Source organism: Erithacus rubecula, assembly GCF_903797595.1.
Source record: "Erithacus rubecula genome assembly, chromosome: 2".
NCBI classification, from domain to species: Eukaryota; Metazoa; Chordata; class Aves; order Passeriformes; family Muscicapidae; genus Erithacus; species Erithacus rubecula.
The window spans coordinates 66358585-66384087 of NC_136685.1; the positions used below are offsets into that span (position 1 = coordinate 66358585).

General features: G+C 36.0%; 1 protein-coding gene across 4 annotated transcripts in view; it reads right to left on the reverse strand.

Moving 5' to 3' along the window:
• RYR2 (ryanodine receptor 2) overlaps window positions 1-25503 on the reverse strand; it is a 369436-nt gene that overhangs the window by 243199 nt on the left and 100734 nt on the right. For all 4 annotated transcript variants that reach the window (XM_079298135.1, XM_079298134.1, XM_079298133.1 and 1 more), the window contains exon 3: window positions 16366-16470. In XM_079298135.1, the coding sequence (XP_079154261.1) occupies window positions 16366-16470 (105 nt within the window). The remainder of the gene's footprint in view (window positions 1-16365; window positions 16471-25503) is intronic.

Sequence of the window (25503 nt, forward strand, 5' to 3'; positions counted from 1 at the left end):
GAAAAGAACATGACCCTAACATCAGAGATCAAAATTTAGTGAGCAAATTAGCCATATGACAATTCTGAGTACAGGAATTATTGTCTTGCCATAAAAACATCAGAGTTAGGAAAAGACCGAAGGATAGAATATCTCTGGAATTTATTTAGTGACAGTCTTATACTACAATAATCATTTTTACATAAAGCTTCTAATTTGTACTCAAAATAATTATTTCACTTCCTATTGCTAGCAAGCAGCCACCAACATAAGTTAATGAGGAAAAATTATGACACTTGAAACTAGAGAGTAGTGGACAATAAAATGGTATGGCACCCATATATCTGAGTGTCTAAAATATACAAGTAGTGCTATAAAAATAAACCAAAGTATTCCAAAGAACAAAGTTTTGTTCTAAGAACCAAACAAAAGATCAAAGACAGCATTTAGAATGATGAATTAATCTCCCTTCTTGAGCTAGAAAAGAGCTACTACAGAATCTTTATACTTCCCTTTAAATTTCATGTAGCTCCAGTAAGAACTTTCAATGAGGAACATACAGCCAAAACCTAATAATTTACTGCTATGCTAATCCAGAAACTTCAGAGTGATCTGACTTCTCTTCAGGGGCACATCAGAGCTCCAATCTTTTCAGTCAAGCTTTAATTTTAAATACATTTAACCCAAACTAGAAAGCTGGTTTTTTTAATCTTTTTTCCCAAGCACTGCAGATATACAGAACTACACTAACCAAACATAAAAGCCAGTTAAAAGAGCAAGAATGTTATTCTGCTACCCCTACTTTCTCTTGCCATAAGGAGCAATGAACTAATTGAAGAGAAATAAAGAGGGATCTCGTCAGCATTATGAGGAGTCATTCACAAACTCATTTTTTAAATTTGACAAAAAGCAAGCTCACAGAACATGTGCTGAATATCCACTAATATAGAGGCATTAATTACGAATGCAAAAGCTGCAAAGTAAGCTACTTTAAGCTATGAAAACAATCTCCCATTCCTAATTCTGGCTTCTGTATTTCATTTTCTTTCATCATCTTAAGCAGCACACAAAAACACTAAGGAATTTTATTTCACAGTCTATAGGAGAAACTCAGCTGACTCTGGCTAATCACATTCTCTAGAATTGCCATAATACTTATAATATATTGCCATGATCCACAGATGGGATTGTGACTGAATCCTTAATAAAGAAATGTATAACATCCACATCCACTAGTAGATGTTACATCTTCCCTTGCACTTAAACTCATTTTTCTGAACCAAATTCATATTTTCAAAATTGCCTTTTTTTTTTTTTTTTTTTCCATTTCTCTGTTGTGGAAACTGAGAACATACAGCAAAAACTTTGTCTAAAATTTTAATAATGGTAAGCAAGGTGAACATAAATAGAATTGAAGTAGATTCAAAATTGAATTGTATTCGTTACTTGTATTACAGGACTTGATTAGCTTCATAGACACCTTGACTTCCTGAATTTAATACTTAACAAGCTAATTGATGATACACCTTCTCTTCCAGCAAGGGTTGTCTTCCAGCATAGACTTTTGTCTTCAAGACACTTCAAGAGCTGTGCTTTCATGTCTGTTTAGTTTAACTCCTTCCCTGAATGCAACTTAGATCAGAAAATATTACTGGGTAGACACAAAATAAAGTTCTCTTCCCCAACACAATTTTTTACTGACAATCACCCTAGAAAGAAAACTGTGAGCACATTAGCACTCCAAGGGTCATGGTGAGGCCAGAAAAAGCCTTGCTGCTCTCTACCTCCAAAATAGGAAACTTGTCTAGGATAATAAAAACATTTTCTTTCATGCCGTACATCCTCATCCCAAACATACTGCACCCACTAAAGAGCCCATATGCCAGGCCAGAAGCATTTGCATGTCACAATTCTGTGATTTGAAATGATAATGATTTTATTCCTATCCTTGCTTGACCCTGAGGATAAGCAGAGTACAAAATCACTGTACCTGCCGTTCTTGATCTTTTCCAGTTCTTGCAGTTGATCAAAGCACAGTTGATCAAAGCCAAGTCGTATTTTTTTTGTGCCTTATTTGAAATGGCCTGCTAACAATCACTTCTGATGCTAAGTAAGGTTCACTGAGGAGAAAATGACATTATGTCTTTCTCTGTAAAAACTCCATGCTTTCTTTCACACTGTGTTACTTCTTGTCCCTGTTTGCAGTATGGCATCTCTAGAATAGCTGGGAGCAGTCAGTATTTTAAGTAGAGTAAGACTCTAAACTATTTCATTTTTTCATAAAGATGTCCACTGGTAGCAAATACGTATGTTTTGTGACATCTACATGTCATAAAAACCCACACTGCATTAAACACCAATATCCTCTTCCTCTCCTTCCTCTTCTGTCACTTTCTTTCTTTGCAGTAAAAAGCACTTAGGTTATGTAAACTCAAAAGTTTGGGATGGCAGACCTTGCAGTAAGTACAAATTAACCTAAGTAAAAATAAACAGCACCTCTGTCCCTCTTTATAACACGCCACCATCTGATACAGACTTATCCAAAAAACTTCTTAAGAAAATTACTGCATTTTGTTATTTCAGTGAGTTATGACTGGTTCCTGTAGACAACCCTTAGACTAACGAAAAAAATCAAAGTATAGAAATAAGAAGCTGTAACTTGGCCTTTTTGCTTGAAAGTTTGATTAAGAAAACTTTCTGGTCAGTACTAGGAAACTAAAACAGCTCTGGTTTGCTATATCAAGAAACCTCTGGTTCATTTCTGACCCTTCCTTCCTTCATGTGGGGGTTCTGGCAAACCTGAAAACATTTTCAGTCTGTCATATTCACAGCTGCTGTTAGCTTTCAAATAGGTTATTAACTAGGCTACTGTAGTGTGAATCAGAGAGCTTAAATTGTCAAGAGTGCATTTAACTGCCAATCTTCATACTATTTTTTAAGGAAATGCCTTGGTAACTTGGCTTATTCATTAACATACAGAGCACTTATTAAAAGAAATGGGAGGTGTTACCTCTTTCCGCTGGCATGAGAGATGAAATTACTTTTGCCCTCCTCCCATGCAGAGAAAATGACAAAGCTGCCAGCTCCCTGTGTTATCTTGCTGCTTACTAATACAAAGTAATTAATGAATTCAGAGTTCCACAGTTGGAGACAGGTGATTTGAATATTCAAAAATCCACCAGTTATAGTTGCATTCCTATCCCAAAATGGCTCCATTCTGTCTTAGAAGAACAGGAAAGCTTTTCAGCTCTGAAAAAAAAAAAAGCTTTTTTCTCTATCCCTTAAACACAGGAGAATAATTATACATGCAAGACACTTGCATGTGATGACTCCTTCACACAGCCCTTCAGATCAGAGAATAACGGCTCCACTTTAACCCACAGCAAAGACTATCCCACACATGAAATTAGACAGCAGTTTGCTGGTCAGTGGCACAGAAAACAGATTTTAATAAAACAAGGCATCAGGAGGAGTGATTAATCAGCCATGACTGGATGATTAGATGGGAGTTAAATAAGCTCATGATGCAATTTAGCTAGAATGTTGCCTAACTGATGGTATCTTGCAGACAGCATTTTCCTGAAAAATGAAGTTGTCAACTATTGGAGTAGGGGTTGTGAAATTAAATTTTCTCATATTACAGAAAAACTTCAGCCTTGGATTCACACACAAAGTGTGCAACCAAATGCTTTCATTCTCCTAATAAGGTCTGACATAGATTTATGAGTGCACCAGTCTGAAAAATTCCTAGCCTTAATTACAATGCTTTACCCCAATATCACTGAGACTTTTAAATAAATGATATTTGTTTGATGGCTATTTTCTCATGTTGTCCATGAGTTATTTCTGTATCCATTTAAGTGCTTCTCTAATGTAATTCAGTTGGGGGGGGGGGGGGAAGGCAAGGCAATGACTGTGATATTTGGAGGAAAATACAGATATTCTAGGAGTAATGTTACTAAGGAAGGAAAGAAAAGATGGATATTAGAGTCAGTAAGCAAGCAGCACACCCACCAATCAGGTCTGCTCCAAAGTTAAGCTTCTGTTAGTAACAGGAATGAGACAACAATGTATAGAAACAGTCTCACATGATGAGAAAAATATGCAGTAGATCCAAAATCAACAGCATAAATAAAGAAAATAAAAGCTATAAAAAGAAATTAACAAACCAAAAAAAGAAAAAAATTATATTGATGCTAAAGAAACAGATACCTGTTTTTAATTGTTGTACTCTAAAATCAGTGCAAAAATCAGTGTCAGGTTTATGTTAGAAAGATAATAAACTCAACAATCATCTATTTGGTTATGCCAAACTGCAGAACAAATTAAACTTTTAGCTAAGCAGCTCCTCACTGAAGACTGAAGTCTTCACTTAGACATCAGTGAATGTTACGTGTTTGCATCATTCCCTTTAATAATCACTTTCACAATTCCCTTTTCAAGAAGCTCTTTCCAAATTTCAACTACAGTACAATCCCCCCATATTTGGCTCTCTGAATCTGACTTCTTGATTAGTCCAGTCTTGCTCTCAATTTGAAGTGATCCTATAAGTCAAAATAAAAACAAGAAGCTGATGGAAATGAAAAATCCTCCCAGAATTAGGAAGCAAAATAAAGGAAATTTCCCTTTATGAAATGCAGTTAGATTATAAAAAGGAAATGGGTATGAACCAAAATTCCCTAACTGCTTTAAATACAAGTAGAATAAGCATGTAAGAAATATTTCAGAAAATGCTTTCTTTCTCTACTGTATTTAAACCAACAGCTATGTTTGTAGCCTTCAAATCCCCAAGAGATTTCCATGTCAACTTACATGGAAAGCCCCTAAACACGATCCTATCCTATCCACAGAAGTTTTCAACAAGTGGTCTATGGTAAAATACATTGTGAATAAGATGCCAAGGAGAAAAAACAAAGAGGAAAATAAGATGAGAGAAATTTTTTTTAGCATTTAACAAGATATTTTTGTACTTCACTGATAAACTATGAGATATCAAGCAGAAATGATCAAATTTAACCATGAAGATCCACAAATAAGTTTATTTCAACAGTCTTTTGCTTAAGCTTTTACATCCTTGTGTTAAGGAATTATTTTTATTTTTTAACATCAAACCAATAAAATTGATGAAATTTATTAGAATTTCAGTGGGAAAAGTTGGAAAAATTACTGGAATTTCAGAAGAAGTCTTAGTAGAAAGCTTGTTGCACATGCTATTTCTTCCCTCAGCCCATGCCACAGCATCCATGAGTTGAGAAAGGACTCAACAAACTGGGTAGGGTCAGACATCTGAGCTACAAAAAGACTAAGTAGTCTCAAAACTCAGTCTGTATTTTTTCATGCAAAGGTCTCAGTTCCCTAGAAAAAAAAAATGATTTTATACTTTGCAGCATCTTGGAATATTCAGAGTCACAAGAAGCACTGAAATCCCATATTGGTTGCAATAATACCAAGAAAACATATAGAAAGAGAACTGTGGTCTTCTGTGCAGAAGCAATTGCTAGATGCCTAATAAGTTTCTCTGAAGATCTCCAAATTCACCAACAAGTCGTTTCTTTAGGACAAAGGTTCTGTATTTCCCTAAGTAGTGTACCTAAAAATAAGTGACATATGGCTGAGGAGAGAGAATAAGAAACCCCACCTGAAATTTCTTGGAACAGAAAAAGGATTTAATCAGTTACTGACATTATTAAAATTTGGGCAAATGCACAAGTTCTTTTAAGAAGCCAATCTATACCCAGTAAATCATTTATATTCTAACAAACAAACACCACCTGGAAATGGAATTTTACAGGAAGACCAAAATGCATGAATAGCCAGATAACTAAAATAGTTTGTTGCCAAATGACCTACATATACACTAGACTATGTCAATTTACTACATTAAATAATCACCACTAAGAAAAAACAGGATTTCAAAATTTGTCATTTTCCTTCTGCTATTTGTGTATCGTTACCTTGTGACTCATCCCAATATTTTTTTAAATAGAAACATCTTTCCAAAAAAGTGAGTGTTCTGCATATTTGTCAACAGACTGTCAGCTATCAAAGGCTGCTTCAGGAGTGGAAGCTGCATGTACCACCATCATTACAAGCACATTCCACTTCATCAGCAGTATCTGCAGAAACAAGCATTAACTACAGAAAATCATATACAACAATACAAGACTCCCCAAACTGAAGCAGATGACAGCAGCCAACATAATTAGAACACAGGTTTACTAGGAGAAGCTTGAATACCCTTTGTTCTTGTCAGGTGCCTTTTCTTTGCTCTGTTTACTTAGAAGTACATTATTTCCATATAGAAAAATAAGACTTGAGCCTTCACCCCCATCACATAAAAAAGGAAATCAATGTCTTATCTATTTATGCACAGAGAGAATGACTATTATTTAAAAGACTAAAGGGCAACTAAATGTCGAACTAGCAAATGCTGAAAAGACTGTAGCCTAGGCAGAAAGAGGAGACTGCAGGGGAAAGGGAGGACAATCTTCAGAGCTCAGCAACTATCATGTTTGTCAAAAAGCAATTTAAGCATCAAGATCAAAAACCTAACTACATGTGGGGGTTCTCACTTACCATGTTGATAGTACATGTATATTTATCAGGCATGCTTCTGAAGAGGAAGCAGTCAATCCAGACTGCTTGCACGAACACAGCAGGAGGCTTCACTGCTGCTGAGATCCTGCAAACACTCCAAAATGGGTCCTGCTGGTGTGGGACCCACTCCCCAGCACAGAGGCCAGAGGCAGCTCAGCAGGTTGGCTGCACAGGATGCTGCAGGCAGGGGCAGCTCCCTTCCCTGTCCCAGAGCCGGCAGTCCCTGACTGAACCTTGAGGAACAACATCCTGATCACAAAAGTGGCCACTCCAACACTAAAAAACTGAAGTCCAGGTTTAGGAAAAGCTGAGTGATCCTGACACACACTGAGGCAAGCTCACGGTCTATAGGTGATCCTACCACCCAAAAAGGCAAGTCAGTGTCCCTGTGAAGAGCAAGGGCTCACTGCTCACTCAGGGTTTCTCTGCTGTGCTCAAGTCCCAGACCCAGCTACAAATAAGGCACCTGGAGGCCAGGGACAGAATCTCACCTCTGCCTACAGAGCTGCTCCCTGTTCTCATCCTCTCTGTTTACCTAACACCACTGGTCTTAAATTCCTCCATTACTTTCACTTTCCTTCCCTCCACCTCCAACTCAAGAGTTCTTACCAACCTGACAAGTAATTATCTATGATAAGAGAGAAACAAAACCTAGGTATGTTAACTTTAGACCTGAAATAGTGTAGCTCTCACACTACAGTAGTACTTAAATACAAGACTGGTGCACTCATCTGCTTGGAAGGCTCTTGTTTCATCATAATAATTGAAAAACAATTTGATGACTCTCCAGCAAAACATTACAAAACCAGAAACCTTGGTAAATCAACACTACCACAGTCACTAAGGAATAGCTGGACACCAAAATAAATAATTTCTCCACAGAGGAATGCTTATTACAGAGAGAGGTGAAATAACACTGGCTCTGACTAAACCAAAGTTTTCCTAAGATATCATAGATTTGCTCAGTGATGTAGCTATCATGGATTCAAAATTCCTATTGCCCTGGGAATAGGAATACATGGAGATGAATCCTCATGTGTAGCATCCCTATCCAGACCTGCCCAACAACAAAGTACATTGACAGCCACCAAGAAATGGTGCACATTTCTCAGCAAATCTCGCAGACACACCACAGAAGCAACACAGAGATGAATCCACACCCTCCCCAAACTCAATTCCTTCCCATTTCCTGTTGGAGGCAGGAATCCAGTCTGTTCAGTCCTGCCCAGTCACACACCAGTTTATCTCTTTTAATGCTACCCTTGTTGGTGTTGTTCAAGTGTTACCCCTGTGGGGAGGACCATTCCCATCTAAATTTAAACAATATGGAAGTCTATGATGCATATAGTACACCATTAGAATCAAAAGCACCCCAAGGTGCTGAACTCTGCAGGATAAGTAGAGTTCGGAACAAATTCACATTACAAAAATCTTGACTGAATTTGAGGATTAGGGTGGTTTGTTGTTTTCTTTGATTACTACAGAAGGTATTGGTAACTCCTGGAGATTGAGCACACTGAGCACATTTCAAGAGGGAGAATCCCATGTGTAATCCTCCAGCTCCAGCTGCTGTGATCCTATGGGGCTGCCTGATAGGAGACTATTTCCTTGCTACATAGTACTGCAGACACAATTAACATTTTCCACACCACCAGCCTCTGTAGCACTGCTATGCATTTCCAACACTGATAACATTTTTCACCACTCACCAAAATATTCTTTACATTTCCTGTCATAAGTCACTGAGTTGGAAAAAGGGTCCTTCCTTTTTTAAGTTTTGAACCAACCTAGCCAAATATTTCAGGAAGCTATCCCTATACAAAACCATTACAAGACAAATGGAGATATGGAGGATTTTTATATATATTATGAGATGCTTATTGAGTATATGCAATCTGTTTAAAAACTTTGAATAAATATTACTTCCAATCTCAGTATAACTGGTATAAAAGTAAAAGTTATGCTCTATTTCATTTAAGGTCTTGGGCTTTACAAATAATTCATTGTACAGCTGCGTGCAAAGGAAAAGAAGAGAATACAATGTTTGAGTATCCCTTTATCCAGGCCTTGTCTCAGCTGAGAGATTAATGTAAAACTGTACTTTGCACAATCAGCAGTAGTAGAATCGTAGCAGACAAGAATCATATATAATCAAAACACTTTTGACTAAGCTAAAGTATAAGGTTTTTGTGTTTTCAAAAAAATATGCTTTTACCAAAAAAGTTAATAAATTAAAGGCAAGCAGAAAAATGTCACTGTTTTATGATGCATCCTTTCATGTCCATAACCTTTTCAACATAAAATCTGCCTCATGCAACATATAGATGAGAGGGTGGTCATTTCCACTTTTGTTTCATTGCAGCTTCTTGTGCAACTACTGTACTAAATATTTATTTTAAAACTCTTCTAAGGACAAAACTATTGTATACTATCTGTTTTATGCTATTCACTACTGTAAAGCTAACCTCACAAATATTATTTCAATTTTCACAATACCCCAGATGACTTATTAATACATTTAAAGAATGCTCTAAAATCAATGTAATACAAAAGGCAGAGAGGTCAGTCTGAGATGCCTAGGACCCAATTTCTAACATTATTTTACGTGTAGCTTTCATCAGCTACAGGCTTCAACATGTGCATAAATCAGTCCTGAGATATGAAGACAAAGAAAATCAGAAAAAAATGCAAGTAGCAATCACTGCTTAGCTTATTGATTCCAACTGCTTATCTACACTGGCCTGGTCTAAAAACTCAGTGTGTTACTAGCTTTGTCATGACATCTGCTAGCATTAAGAAAATTAGTGGTTTAGGAGACTATCTCATTTTTACACAGGATCGAGCAGTAAAACTGAGACTCTTCAACATTCTAAAACAGCATCTGAATGTGAGGATTTGGTGGGGTTTATCTTTTCATCATTTTGGATAAACAGCCTTTAGTATATCAATTCCAACTGCTGAGTAAAAAAAAAAAAGGGGGGGGGGGGGATTTAGTTCAGAAGATGAATTTAACTGTATAATTTTCAATTTTGTTGTGCTTAAATTTAATTTTTAAAAAACCAAGCACTTTCAGGACCTAACAGGGAACCTTTACTGAAAAGCATCAGTATGCTGCCATACTTGATTTTGACAAGCTATAGCTTATAAATTGCACAGGGATAATACTTAGAGAATTGAGAGGTAAAAGACATAAAAACAACCAATCCCTTTTATTTTCAATCCAAGTTAAAATGCCACATTTTCATTTCCTCATTCTAATCTCTCTGCCAGTACTTCTCAACTGTCCTCGTGGCAGCTCAGTACGTAAGAGTGCCAGTTTCAGTGACTTTTATATTTCTTATATTCAGTCAGCAATTTTTTTTCAACTATTCTCAGTTTGTTACCTAGGACTACATGGAATCTGAACCAATTCTTGTTTTAATCCTCACTTTCCCATTCCACTTCAACAGCAGAACTGAATTGGCTACAGTTCTCCCTATGTTCAACTGCAACAGTGCCTGAGTAGTCCAAAAACATCATTCCACAATCAGATTTTTCCTTCCATGATCAATGTTCTTCTTCACAAAGCATCAAACAGAAAGAAGTCTGCTTCCAGCTCTGAGCCTCTAGCTCTCTGGAAGACCAGCCCTCAAGAGTTGATAGTGGCACAGACAGTTTCACATCTTCATTACCAACCAGGAGGACAGGGTAGGGTATCCAGCACAGCAGATTTTCATGGCATACAGTGTTAGATTAGCACAGTTGCTGGGCAAATAAATATTGGGGAAAATGCAGCAAACTGCACACTGAAGTCTTCAGTAGATAATACAGCAACTTAGATCAAAACAAATTTCAAGCCTACCAAGGCAACTGAGAGCCAAGTTTTCCCCCTGTATAATGAAGTCTAGAAAGACAAATAGCAAAAAACACTTCAAGCTTTCTCAGAAAGAAAAAAAAAATACAGCATGATTTTATGCATAAGCACTTAAAATAATTTCAATATAAATTGTAGAGAGTCCTACACTCTCCTGATGCATTCTAGTTTCTAGTCTATTATTTCATTCAGAACAGAAATTGTAACTACTTATACAGTCACCTTCTTGCTACAGGTGACATGCAAAGAAATCCTTACTTATTCCGCTAATACATTCTTTCTAGTAAGCAATCAAAAAGCTGGCACTTGAAGCGAAAGGACACAAAAGCAGCTGAGAGAAATCCATTGGGTTCCATTGAGGATAAGTAAGTTTGGTGCATCTGTCCTGCTGGAGTCATTAAAACACAATTCCAAAGGAAACACATTACACTCCAAGAGCAGATGATTTTAGTAGTGAGCAGCTCATGTAGCATGAAGCCTAACCATTAGCAAAGGAATTGAATGCTCCAAACACTTTGCTGATAAAACTGGGAAAAACAAAAACCAACAGACAAAAACCCTACAGGAGTCTCATACTCCTTTATACACCTGAACAAAAAGCCCATGCAGACACCTTGTGTTGGCAGAACAAAGCACAGATCAACAAACAGCAGCTCAGTAAACTGAACAGAATAGATTTCTCTTACTTCTCTTACCCTCCCAATGATACAAGATTTTCCTATGAATGTATGATACAACAGTACAATTGGAATGGTTTGGCACTCACCAGTCTTCTGGCAGACCAGAGTGAAGAGAATGTTTTACCACTTCTGACAAAAACTAATTAAAGCTGCTGTAAAAGACAATTTATTAATAGAGGTCTCAATCACTCCAATGGGATGGAGCAGTGAAAAAAACCAATTCTCTGTTTGGGATACAAGGTCTCCTGTCCACACACAGATGTACACCACACTGGCATGTGAAAGCAAGTCACATACACCTGTATTTATATGCATTGTATATAAATACACACATATGTATATAGTCTATTCATCAGGTATGGCATGTAAAATATAATCCAGAATATTCAAATTTCAGTGGTCTCACTTATTACAATTATCATGAAGGACTATAAAAGACAAAAAGGTGGAAAAATAGTACATTATTTATATTATGGGACTGTTGGATATATTTCAGAACACACAGGCAAAGCAAGTGTAACTCAGGGAATAACAAGCATTTATTTTTTGTTCCAGCCAACATAGATGATAGATGATTTTGTGCTTGTCCACTTACAGGAAAATGTCCTCTAAATGCCAAACTAATTTAATTTCCTGTACCTAGTCACTGTGCCCAAAACTGGTCTTTATCTCTTTGAAGTAATAGTAGCATTAGAATAGAACAAAAGTTCAAACTAGCCCATTTTTATATAAATACAGGGAGTAGTGGTGTTTGGAATACTCAGATCCTCCCATTAAAAAAAAAAAAATTAATATTGAGTCATATGAAAAACCCTCTGGAATGTAGTTAAAATAATAGTAGCAATGGGCTTTATGAAGGTTAATTTTAATTTGCACACCCTCTTGGCAAATATTTATCTTAATACCTAGATTTCATACAGCATGCTTGCTTGAGGATTATTTGAAAAGAAAAACCTTTCAGACAAAATCTAAATAATTTTTGAACCAACTGAGGCTATGAAAATACCTGACATTATTCCATGTCAAATATGTCTGCATACCTTTACTTCTGGATACCCTTTTCTACTGGGTATACAGAAGGACAAAGGGAAATAAGTTTCCTTGTCATAAAAGGTGAGACTGGTAATAGTATACAATGTGCAGGTGTGTTGTTTAGCTTTTATGAAAAAGTCATTTATATCTCAAAACTGAAAGAAGACACAAAATTATAAGTTCCTCTCTCACACCTGAAACCTGGTAACTTCCTTCCCATGTCCTTGTGACACTTTTCTCAGTTAAAAAGCTGTGCAGAAGGTGCAATAGCACAAGAGTGGTTGATGGTAATGTAAAACAGAAAACTTTGCCTTCCTTTCCTCTTATAGGATATATAAGGATAGATCCCTGTTTCCTACCCAACATCCATTGTATGTGGAAGAACTACCTAACCCTGTTTCTAATAATGTTCATGTTATCCAGAAATTGCAGAAGTTACTGATTTCAAGAGCACAAATAGACAGATGGCCAGGCTTCATTTCCTAAGAAAATGAGGGAAAATTTCCAGGAACTGATTTGATTAAATACTATAATCACTTTCTCAAGAAGAAAGTTCTAGATGATAGAGATCTTGAATCTAGTACAGAAATATGTGATTTTTAAAAATTAAAATAAAAAAAAATTTTAAAAAAAATCAAAACCATCAAACTACCCAAAAAGACAATCAAAAGAAAAATAATCAGAAGCAAACACAGTTCCAACCAGTTGCAATGACCATTCCTAAATTACTCCAGAAGCTACGGATTCACCTTCTCAGGATCATTCCAGCTAATGAGCTTTAGTGAAATACTAGGCACTTGGGTCCAGAGAAGGTTCACTGGAAATAACAACCAGGCTAAGAATAGATGGCCTGAATTACTTTTATGGTCTTAAATGCTTTATAGAAATATAAGGACTTCCATTTTCATCTTACATCTGCTTTTCTAGTAATAAAAAAATGACATTTAAAAACCAAACCAAAACAATGTGTAGGACAGTGCACCTGTAATTTTGCTTGCCTAACACACCACAGCCCAGACTACAACATGACACTCCTCATTATATAATTATTTACTATTCTCTCTCCACAGGATTTCTCCCTTTTTCCTTCTCTATTTCTGGTTTGTTAGTTTTTGGCTTTTGTTTCTTTTCTGCTGATGAACTGATGAAAGTGGTACGTGCATATAGCGCCCCAGGCCCCAGCAAAATAAAAAAATTACCTGTTTAAAATAAGAAGTGCAAATAATGCTACCTAAACAAATAAACAAGGTTGAGGTTTTATTTTTTGAAACCAAAACCATTCAGTCAAGCTATGAATGTCAGTGTTTTAACAAATTGTCAGAGTTAAGCCTAATATTTTGCAGGGAAATGGTGAAACCTCAGGGAACAAATTAACTTGTAAGTGCCTGGAAGAAACATAGCACTACATACATTCTTTTCTTAGGAAATTTCACTCATTTTCCACTGTTGCCTTTCATACTAGCATTTATCTGGTTCAGGAGGGTCAAGTAGGTATATTCAGATAGAAGGATCACTGATCTCAGCAAGTATGGAAACTCCCATTTGGGGATTCTTGCACTGAAAATGCTTGTATTTATTGCAGAGGTAGTCTTTGCACACTTAAAGCATGTTAATTGAGAAATAGCATTAAATCCAGTAAGTGCACACAGTTTTTCTTTCTTAGGCACAAGAAAATTGCTTATTGTTCTGACTCAAGACAGCGTGAGATTTTGTTCATACGACTCAACCATTACATTACTGCTAACTTACCTGTTATATAACAAGAATACCTATTATATAAACATAGCTTTCAAGAGATTACACAACACAAAAGGCAAAGCAGCACAAGGAGACCTCTTATAAGCACAGCATCTTAATAATTTCTAATGTAATGAAAAGTAACTGAAGACTGAAAAGACCTCCCTTTACAGGATTCTTTCCACTAGAAAACTGAGGTCATGCTGAAACCAATTTATATCAACAATTTCTCAAAAAATTGATATACTTTCTTCTCCTAAATGAAACACTGTTATTTTAATAAAATAATTGATGCTTCTCCAGAAAGTTAATTTAAGAAAAGAAAAATTACCTCCTATCTTAAAACTTCTTTCAACAGTTGCTTAAAAAAATATGAAGCTGTCTATATAAGTACCTGCCCTATGATATACAAATATAAATGAAAATGCAAAATTTGCATATTTTTAATAGAAACTACATACAGATATTGAATGTCAGTCCCATTAATTTATCAGCAAGTATATTTTAGTATCATTACCACTCTTGACTTTCAGAGACTTACTAGAAAGGAAAATATTGACATTGGCAACATGACCCTGTGTTCATCTACAAACCATTATTTTCAAGACTGTTCTCTTCTAATATCAATATATTAATATGCAAGAGAAAAACAAGCAGATTCCTATTGCTTTATCTTTCCTATGCACATCTCATAAGACCTTTGAGTACACACCATTCTAGACCAGTGCAGCTGCCATCACTGTTATTTAGGCATGGATGTAACTGTCCAGAGCTCTGACCTTCATGGTTATGCACAGAAAACATCTGAAGTTGTTTCCAGAAAATACCAGATTACCTCCAAACATAGTATGTCTCATCGGTCAGTGTGTCCTACAAAATCTTTTTCTACTCACATGTAGTGCAGAAATAGTCCAGAACTAGCAAACATTCCACCTAAGACCCCTACAAAGCTTTCAAGTCTGTCCTGTTCCCAGCAGAATACCCAAGCTCACATTTTCTAATCATTTTGCAGAGAGGTTCGTTCATTCTCCAATGTTCTCTGGATGAGATCTCTATATTAAAAGCAAATATTCCCTTAACACATGGCTCCACCATTCTGCTAAAGACAGTGCAACAAAATCTGCAGTTGATGTTAGGATTTAAGGAGAAGTTTCAGCATTTCATATTAAAAAATTGAATGCTTTTGCATTCACTATATTCTGCCCTACAGCATTGCTTTATCACGTGTTCCCCTACACTTTCTTTAGTTCATGCTCCTGCTCACATCTGTTGGAATAAACAGAAAGAAGACTGTCGCTCTGCTTCACACACGTGGCCATACAGAGCTACCATGGTAGATGCTAGGGTTTGGACTGATTTTTGACATTATACCTGTATGTGCCTATTCTTTTGATTTTACTTCTCCCTGTGAATTTGCTTGCTCTTGGTTCAGTATTCACAAAGTAAGGAAAGAGGGGTTTAGAAGTACGTATCTGCTTACTCTGGTACCACCTCTTCTCTCAGATATGGTTTTCATTCTCTAGGAACAAATTCTCACTGTATCATCCATGGGACTGCTCCCAGACATCATTTCCCAAATACCATTTCAGCATAAGTGCTTGGCATCTCATGGGACTGACTGCTCTATATTAGTTTGGTTTCCTGAGGCATCCCCATAAATATCAGAGGCATGCTCATCTTCTGCCAGCTTTGAGTGATGGGCTTATTGTTAACACCTACATCTCTTTTGCCTGTATGACTCCTATGCCTACAGTCACTCTTCCTCAAAAATTTGCAGGATTTGAGCTAGAGCATAGCATTCAAATGAATGCTATAAGGTGCATATGGAACATTCAATTACAGCATAAGAAATCAAATTAATCACACCGCAGGGAACATTAATTACACTACTATGATTTACTTGTAAATAACTATTTGCTAGACAAAAAAAAATTATTAATTTCTATTAGGAATAATAATAATTCTTATAGGATTTAAGTAATTTCTATATTCTTCATCTTCCAGACAGATATTTCTTGTTCACCAAGGCTCAATAATATTTTATCTTCAGCTTAAAGATCTATAGAGCATATTTAAGCTCGGGGCACGCACAACAGACAAAACCAGCATACATCCAAGGCATGTTAAGACCTTTTGACAGTCTCACCCAATATAGTCAGGAATGCTCAGAAAGCTTAATTGTTCAGAAGGAGTGATCAAGTTTTATATGACATGTTGTGAGATTCTCGAACTAAAACATCCTTGTAACTCTATACTGACTCATAGGATATTGAATTTACACACATAGCATAGAGTTTACAACTCTGGCAAACTTCAGTGAACACTGCAAGTGCTTATAATTTCAAAAAAATCAGATCATTCCTGTAGCAAAGGAGGAAAATTCAACACAATCATGCTACAAGCATGTGACAGTCATGAAACCTGTGGTACCATAGGAAAAAAGTACTATTTTGCAAGATGAAGAAAGATAAATATTCAAGAACTTACCCCTTCAGCCTTTTCTTCTGTGTTAGCCAGCATTTCCTGGAGGGCTCGTACTGACAGAGACTGCTCCAGCACAAAGGTGCAGATGGACAAATCAGGTGGAACATTCTAGTAAAAGAGAACCATGAGATGACATTAGTAACACATTTGCTGAGTAGCACTTTCCAGTGGCTCAGTATGCCTCTCCATCCATGGATGTGAAAGATCTAATACGTCTCTGAGGCTATGAAATCCAGCAGTGCTCTGCTCAGCATGTGCAAGCTGATACCTGGGGTATGCAGTCCCCTCTAAAAAAGAAATAAACTCTCAATAAAAGAAGAAACCAACGAATTTCATCAAGTACAGCAGAGGATCGCCATGAATGTTAGGGGTAGTGCACTCCCCCTGTGTGTCTGCAGAGAGGAGGAGAGAGATCTTGCCATTCTCTTTAAAAATCTAATGGTGATTACAGGGGAATAAAGGCATACTCTTTTTGGATATGCTCCTTGAAAGGAATAGGAGCAGCAATACTAGTTGTACAAAGAAAATTAGAGAATGAAATCAGGAATGGAAAGGTTCCTAAGCAATGGACTAATAGATCTGCTTGGATATTAGCACATGGAACAGTGTCCCATACATTATGCTCAGATTGTGAGGAAAATCCAAATACAGTCTTTAGGCTACTGGTAGTTAGCCAGACCTCATCCTTATCATAAAGGTCCAGATGAATTTCCATAGCAGAAATACTGGACACCAAATATCAAGGTCAAGCCAGCAGCTTCACATGCCTCAAGGCAGCACACTTCACCATAGGCTGCTCCAACTGGGATAAAACTAGTCTTCCAAAATTTATTATTTAACATGTCATGCTTGAAAAAAACTACCACTAAACTACTGAAATGTTAATTTTCCAGACTATCATAAAAATTCATTTAAAATTGAAAGAGGTTTGTAATAGCAATGACTAAGTTACAAAGTAGCAATGTAAAATTAGATTTTATGTGGGGATCTTTTCTTCTCTTAATAGAACATTCAACTCCTACACACCTTTACTTGGCTCCAGAAATTCTTTTGTATTCCTTCTGTATTTTCTTCTCATGTAAGTTGCATATTTTAGTTTAGCAATACTTTTATTGACTCTTTCAGTTTTTTACACCATGAATGCTTTTCCTGTAAAGCTGTAGAAGTGCACACTCACTCAAACTGTGTACAAAGTAAAGAGACAACTTCCAAGGCCAAATTGTAAAAGATAGTTGTCAATTCTTTTTTTTTTTTCCCAAAGAAGTTAGTTTACTCAGAATACCTCACACTCTTATCAGCTTATTATACTGCTGTTATCCCTACCAAATACAGCAGTTCAGGTCGGATGTATCAAAGTTTTTTCTATTGAACCTACTCCACGGGTATTATACTTTCCAATATCAAAAATCCTGCATCCTTCAAACAATGAACAAACCAACATAACTAGGACACTTCTCCTTCACCCATTTCAAGATAGTCATGAGCACTTCCTTTCCTACCCATTAAAACTGAGCTATGAAGTCCCAATTAACATTTTTCAGCTATTCTCATTGCAGGTGAGTAAGGCACACTTTCTGCTGCTAGGGAGTAAAAAAGTACGCATGAGATCATTTTGCTTTAATTAAGTGAAAAAAGTACTGTGTACAGTCTAGCAAAATGTTAGAGCCAGACTTTCTTCATGAGGCAAAAGGGAGAGCCCATTATCCCACCTCATCTTCATTGCATGAACGCCTGGGTACTTGGTGGCCCTCGGAGAGGAATGTTTTTCCCTTAAGAGCTGAGGAAAGATGCACCTACTGATGCCTGCAGTGAGCATGTGAATTAGACCTGCCTCTCTGATAGCTCCTCAGCCAGCTCTGCTCTACTGAAGATCCAACAGGCATGACTGCACCAATCCCAACACATACAACAATCAAAGCATGGAAAAGCACAGGACAGATGCTGACCTGCCAAAGTATTTAGCTCAGTTACAGCTCTGCTCACAGCCCACCAATGCACTTTCAATAAGCACCAATACTACCAGGTTTAACTAACAGTTAAATAGTAATAAGACATTTCTATTTTAATAACAGGACACAAACTATTACCCCAAAAAATTGATCAGCTCAAAAACAGAGGTCTCATCACATATAAAAAAAACATATTGGTAGTCTTCAACCTTCTTTTCCACCAATTTTCATCATATTTGTATTTGCTGCAGTAACTTTTTTCGTGAAGAGACAGAAAATAAATTAATATTCCAAAGAGGGGGGGTTGGTTGGCTTGTGACAGTCCTTGGACAATCCAGGGAATCTGTATCACTTCAGTTCATATGATCAGTTGAAAATTCTGATAAGCAATGGCAATATCCAATATAATTTATTTTCAGTTCATTTCTGACAAATTTGCAAAAACAAATTGTACTTTAATGGGTTTGAATATAAAGCATATCCATTGATTTAAAAGGTAAATAGTAATTCCTATTTATCTCAGTATTAATTAAAGCATTACTGATTTGGCTGCCAGCTCATGTTTAGATTTGTCCTCTTGTTAATTTTTCTTTTTCAAAAATTTACACAGTCATAATTGCAGCCTAAAATTGCAGCAAGTAGTTCAATTTTTTTAGAAGAGTTATTACATAAATAGAAATTGTACACTGAATTTCATAAGGAGATTCAGTACCTCTAGGAGTAAACAGTAAATTATTATTACTTTTTTGTATTTTTTTCCTTCACCATGGCTTGTAATAGCCCAATCAGCAAAATCAGACAAATTAAAACAAATGTAACGGTCATCTGGAATTTTTAATGCATATCCATTACTGAAGTAATTACTGGATTATTTAGAAAATTAGTGAAATCCTTATTTTTTCTGTCATTTGAAACTACATTTATTGTGTACACTAGTTTTCTAGTAATATAGTAATAGTAATATTTGCATATTAAACTACACTTTACCCTGTGGGAGGCAAATTTGCAAATTAGATAATCATACCCTTTATTAAAAAGGTGTTTTGAGTAGAGCTTTTGAAATATATTTAAAAATAACCCTAACTGTGTTCCAACCCACTATGGTGAATCATGGGTACTGGATGTATTCATTATGCTCAATTTAATTTTCTAGATAATTTCTATTTACACACTCCAATGAAACAAGAGGCTGAGATGCAAAAGTCAGTGCTGTTGTCATTACTCTGACAATCACACAGTGCTAACAAGCCACATATTGTATGTTGCTTGTATTCTTGTGAATGTTAACTGAAACTTCTGCCTCATAAATATTAGCAAGAGACTGAAGGATAGCAAATTGCATCAGCAAACAGAATTCTGTCTCTAAGAATACGCAGCTTCACCTCAGCTTTCCCTCTCTTCCTAGACATTAGCAAGCTTCTTAGTTATTTTCCTAAGCTCATAGTTATTTTTTTTCTTCTCCTAACCAAATTCCCAATTAAATGGACTTGCAGGTATTTAGTTTTTAACCATATACTGAGTATTCACACAGCAGCACCTAAACAATCACCTAATTAAGCACCCTGGTGTCAAAAAATCAGATGTGAGTGTTCATAATTTTTTAATGGTAACACGTTTACTAGATGCCTAACTTTGAGAATCCAAGTAGGAGGAGTCAGAAAATTCATTTTAGTACAGAATTTAATCAAAACATCTGTAGTCCTATTTGTGGGAGCAGCCGGAAAGAAACTGAACCATCAGCTATTTTCAAGTTACATTTAAATTTATACCTCTCTATCTTTCTGGCAGCCCTTTCTGTTTAAATGAGCTCCTGTCTGGTGACAGCAATGAAACACACTCAATATTACCAAGAAAAAACTTCTATTTCTAGGACTCTACATAGAAGGTCTAGCTTTGCTTCTTTTCAAGCTTGTCGTAGAAACAATGGAGCCAGCACAGAAATATATGGGTCTGGCAACAAGTCCTGTCAGCCAAACAGAATGAACCATCTTCATCAAATCTCAAAGCAGAAAAGACAGAGAATCAATTATGAGCCTTATGGTTTCAGTTCTGTAGAGAGGAGTGTCAAGTAGCACTGTGCTCTCCCTGGAACTCCTCCAGGAGCAGCCCCAAGCTCCCATGTGCTTACCATGAGCAGGCTGTGAAGGCTGCCTGGACACCCCCTACAGAAAGTTCTGTATCAGCTGCCTATGACTATTTCAGTCTGAAACCATCCCTTTCTGTGTGAGGCTTTTGTAGGACATTCCATCCCAAGCAGTTGTTTCCCTCAAAAGCAGAGAAATTCTCAGCATTCAAAACTTTATGTTTTGCTACACCTAAAACTTGTAAGGCCCTCATGTTTTTGGAAGAGGAGTTTGACAAGAGAGTGACATTTTGTCACAAGTACACTTTTCACCTTTTCTAGGAAAAACTTCAAAAATCCAGACATGCTCTACTTCTTGAAAAATGTCATTTTCACATAGTGGAAAATTTCTTGTTAACATTTGAAAGCCCAAAAGGGTCCTTTTTCAACGGGAAAACTGTTTCAGGAGATAAAACTTAGAAACAGACAGAAGGATAAATCTAGAACAGGGTTTTGAAATAATATTAAATTAATTTAAAAAAAAAAACACAGAAAAAGGAGATAAACACAGGGAAAACCAGCTAGTACTGGAACTGAGGTCAAACATAAATACATTGCAATCACTCTATTTTCAAATCTTAAAACACAAGATAGCTCCATGTCCTCAGTGGTTCATTTGAATTGTGTTGTTTGTTTATGCCACATACCGATGTCCTTATTAATCTGACCTAAACAACTGTTTTAATTTTCTTAAAAATACTCTGTCTGGTCACATATATAAAGTTTCTTCATCTTTTCCAGATCTCTGAGGGCAGAAGTCTCCCAGAAGTGAAGCATTAGATTTAGAAAAAAACAGTGGTGGAAAAAACCGCAATACACTGAGCAAACTCTCTGTTGATACATCGAACATTCTTCCATGGTAGTCTTTGTCTGATTACAGAGAGTTACCAGTTTTTATCCTCTATGAGTTTGCACAGCAGAGTGAAGACAAAATCTTCCCCCACTTTCATTTTCAGATAGTGAAATGTCATCGGCTGGTCATCATCTGCTGGTCACTGTGTAACAGAACTCATTGGCAAAGAAAATCATGTGTGCCTGAAACTTAATCTGTACAAACTTGAAGGTATAGAAGGAACCTGCTTCTTGGAGTTTCTCTTTCTCACAATCTGCTTTAAAAATCCATAAGAAACCTAATTCTACTTCAGATGTACTTACTTGAGTTCAATTACAGCATTTTCCTTTATGCTAAAGAAAATAGTTTCAATGTTTCATCTTAGAGTTTTTCAGTTTTTGCTCTTTGGAAATAGCTTTGATCCTGAAATCTGTCAAGAGGTCTTGAGGCCATTATTAACAGAGTATCTTAATCACTTGGAAGCTGTAATTCCTGGTATGGTATTTACTTTCTGTATAGATTAAGGGCTGCATACATTCCAACTTTAAATGGATAAGAGACTTTTTCCTCTTACTCTCCATCTCTTCCCTCTAGTCTCCTTTTTAACCTAAGGACATAAGTCCCACATATCTACATTACTGAGAGCTGTTTCCTTTTTATCTTCTTTTTGAAAATGTAAAACTCTTAGCAACAGATAAAAGGGATATATATTAGGTAAGGAGCCATACAACTACACTGCAGCACTGACTGATAAATTTGGTCAATCAGTTTGCTGCTGTAGCCAGAAGCTTAGATGAACATTAATTGTGTATCACCCTAATGCAGTGAAAATGTGCTAATTTTTAAGGTAATTAGGAAAATTTCATGCTGATTAATAAAATAAGAAAAGCTCATAGGATCAACAGTGCTACAGAGGGTCTAGGCATACATCCAAATTAACAAAACATGGCTTATCTTCATATTAACCCTGAAAATTCTATCTTATTATGCTAATCTTATCTGCATTATTCAAAACTTTAATGTTCCCTTTTATTCTTAGGGATTATATTGTATTTATAACTACTACAAAAAGTAATGGAAAAATCTATTATATCAGTTGGGAGGGTACTGTTGCTTTAGACCTGGGAAGGAAGCAGTTACCTTTTCATTCATGCAGCATCAGAAAGACAACCTTTATAAAATAGTATTTTGTTCCCTCTCTGAAAAACACAGCAGATACCCAAAAGCAAAATCTTCCTAAAAAAATCCCTGACCAGATTTAATGTAAGCCATACACATTATAGCAATCTTATCTCTAAGTAGTAACCCTGTAACCTTACAGATCAAACAGATAGCATAGACAGACATGTTTTGTGCCTGTAATAAGTGACACAGCCTGACCTGTGTCAGTGGAAGTTCTTGCCCTTGCATAATGACCTATAGGCCATTATTTGCTGAGATTGTCTCACTGTTAAATTTCTCCTATATCTGAAATCTTCACAGTAGAATTTTCACACACAAAAATTACATTCAAATAAACATAAGTATTAATGCTGCAGAAAATCAACTCTTATGAGCAGCTTATTTACATTGCAGTAAACATGAAACACTATGCCTTAGCAAAGTAAAATCTGTTTATCTCAAGTTATGACCTAAAAAACATAACAGACACAAAATTTTCACTTTAATGATTTTGTTGTAATTTTTCAAATATTATATTTTCCACTGTCTGTTGTTGAAATCAGTGGCCAACCCATGTACCTAAGAAAATCATGTATTGCTGAAAGGAGCACAGAGAGTTTATGCTCCGAGTCACTCCTGACTTGCCTTTAAATGAAGAAAAGCTCTCATCATCAGCTCTCTCCTGGGCAAGACAGTTCAAAATTATATTTAAAAAAATACATTACCTTAGAAGATATGTATGTCCACCTCTGTAATGTAAAGCAAATCAATCAGAATCATATATTGAAAGTTTTTAAGTTAAAAAAAAAAAAAAATAAAACCTATATTTAATAATGAAGTTCTTATAGTTCACAAAAACTCTAGCAGATAATTTGGGTCAGGGACAGAAGGATTTGAAGCATCCTAAAAGCAAGGACTGCCTGCCAGGAAACTCTCCAGTGATTTAAGGACTTACACTGACAAGGTTCCACTGCTGATAAAAAGTATAATAATACATTTCGGCATAAGTATATGTTTAAAAAAAGTAAAAGCTTACCATGTATACTTAGAAACTGTGGTTTATCTATCAATGTCTAAGTATATAAAGACCCTGCTTGCCTGGGCGTGGCACAACATTTGAACATCCACTGCATAATGTGAAAAATAAACACTTGTTTCAATATACACCCCTATTAAATACAAAATCAGAAACAATAATTGCAAGATTAATTTGTTCTTAATAGTCAAATATTGTTTTTTCTTGGTCGAGAGTACCCAAATATTGCTACTAAACTGTTAACATAAAACAAACTGCTGCTTTAAATTATTCTTTGCTTATCATTCAGTAACACAGAGAATAAAAAGCTTCCACAAAATAGTGTCTAGACAGAAATACCCAAATGCATTTCCCACCTGCCTTGGAAGTGAATTAGGCAAGAGGCAATAAAGCAAGAGGCTTAAAAATTCAGAGATGGTAAAGATAGTCTCAAGGACCTTAACGACTTGTGGACTTTTTTGCTGCTACCCTTGAATACATGTTCGGGGGGAATATAAAAAGGAGAGTATAGCAAGTTCACAGACATCACCCCTACAGGAGACTATGGTGTTTAAACCATTGACCAACCTGGAGTTTCTTCCCTTACCAGATAGTCAAGATCTTCCTTTTCAAAATTTCCCATTCTGACATCAAATAATAAGATAATAACTACAGACCTTTACAGACACCTATTATGCACAAGCAGATGCCATTTTCTAGATGGTTCTAATTTTAATTTGCCAACACCTTAACATTCAACTAACCAGGAATAGATGTTTCACTCCCCTACTTGGGTACCTGTCCATGCCAGGATTTAAAATAACCTTTCAATTGTCTGGTATTCATTTATTTTCTAAAAAACAGACCAAAAACAAATCCACATGATTTTAAGTTCCTCAAAATAACCAAAATTCTTTTTCATTAATTCCTTTTTCATTAACTCCTTTTCTATAGACAAAAAAAAATTCTAGTAAGAATTATGCAGACAGTTATGTGTAACACCTCCGTGATAAATTAGCCAGAAACATGCAAAACAAAAAGGAATTATTTTGCCAATTTGAGCTAACAAAGACTTATATAGTCATTAATCTAGATGCATTTTTCCAATGTATCAGCCCAAAGAGGCTTAATTTATTGTTAGTGTACTTCAGATCAAATCAAATATCAAATATGGCACTCAAAGCTTATTAAGCTTTAATAAAATAGCTAATCAAACTGGGCATGTTTCTTATTTAAAAATAAATCCTTATTGCAATTTTACTTAATTTCTATGGGCCTTTTTATTTGCTAATACTCAATCAAATTGCATACACTAGAAAGAGAAATTCTGTATTACTGGGCATTCTGATTTATTGAAAAATGGGCACTCAAATGCTTTGTTGGAAAGTCAGTTCATATTTCATATTGCACTGAGCATAACCTTTGTTTGCTTTCTAGGACTTCTGTCCAACCTTCTCATGCAAGTCCTGTGCTAGAAACAGCTTGTCCCTGCTGCTTCCTTTAAAGGTCAATAAATACCTTGGCTGCTCAAAGCATCTTAAACTGTCAAAACCAATTCATCCTACATTATCTAAAGCCATTTGAACAACTGTTGATTTTGATTTGCATTTCTGTCAATTATTGCCCTATTGCTGGCTGTAAACACTGTACTGTGTTATATAACTGGTCCATACTCAGAAAAACACCAAGAAAACCTGAAATTCATAGCTCCCTGTTATCATTAAAATACATTTAGATGTGGGATAGAAGTAGAGTTTGCAGTATTGTTAAATAAATCAGCCCACTGACATGGGTTTCCTGCCTTTTTTTTTAATTGCATGTAAAAAGTCAGTGCTCATGAAAAAACAACACTTTTGTGGATGGTGTGTTCGTAAATATGTCAAGACAACAGTATAAACATCTAGAAGATGGAATAAACTTCCCACTCCTAAATACATTCTTTATATCCACATATAGAGAAGAAAAAGAGAACTTGGGGCAAGTTACAGCTCAAAAAAAATCTATTAGTATTTTTCGCAAATGCACATCCATCTCTATTATCTACAGATCTTAAAACAAACAG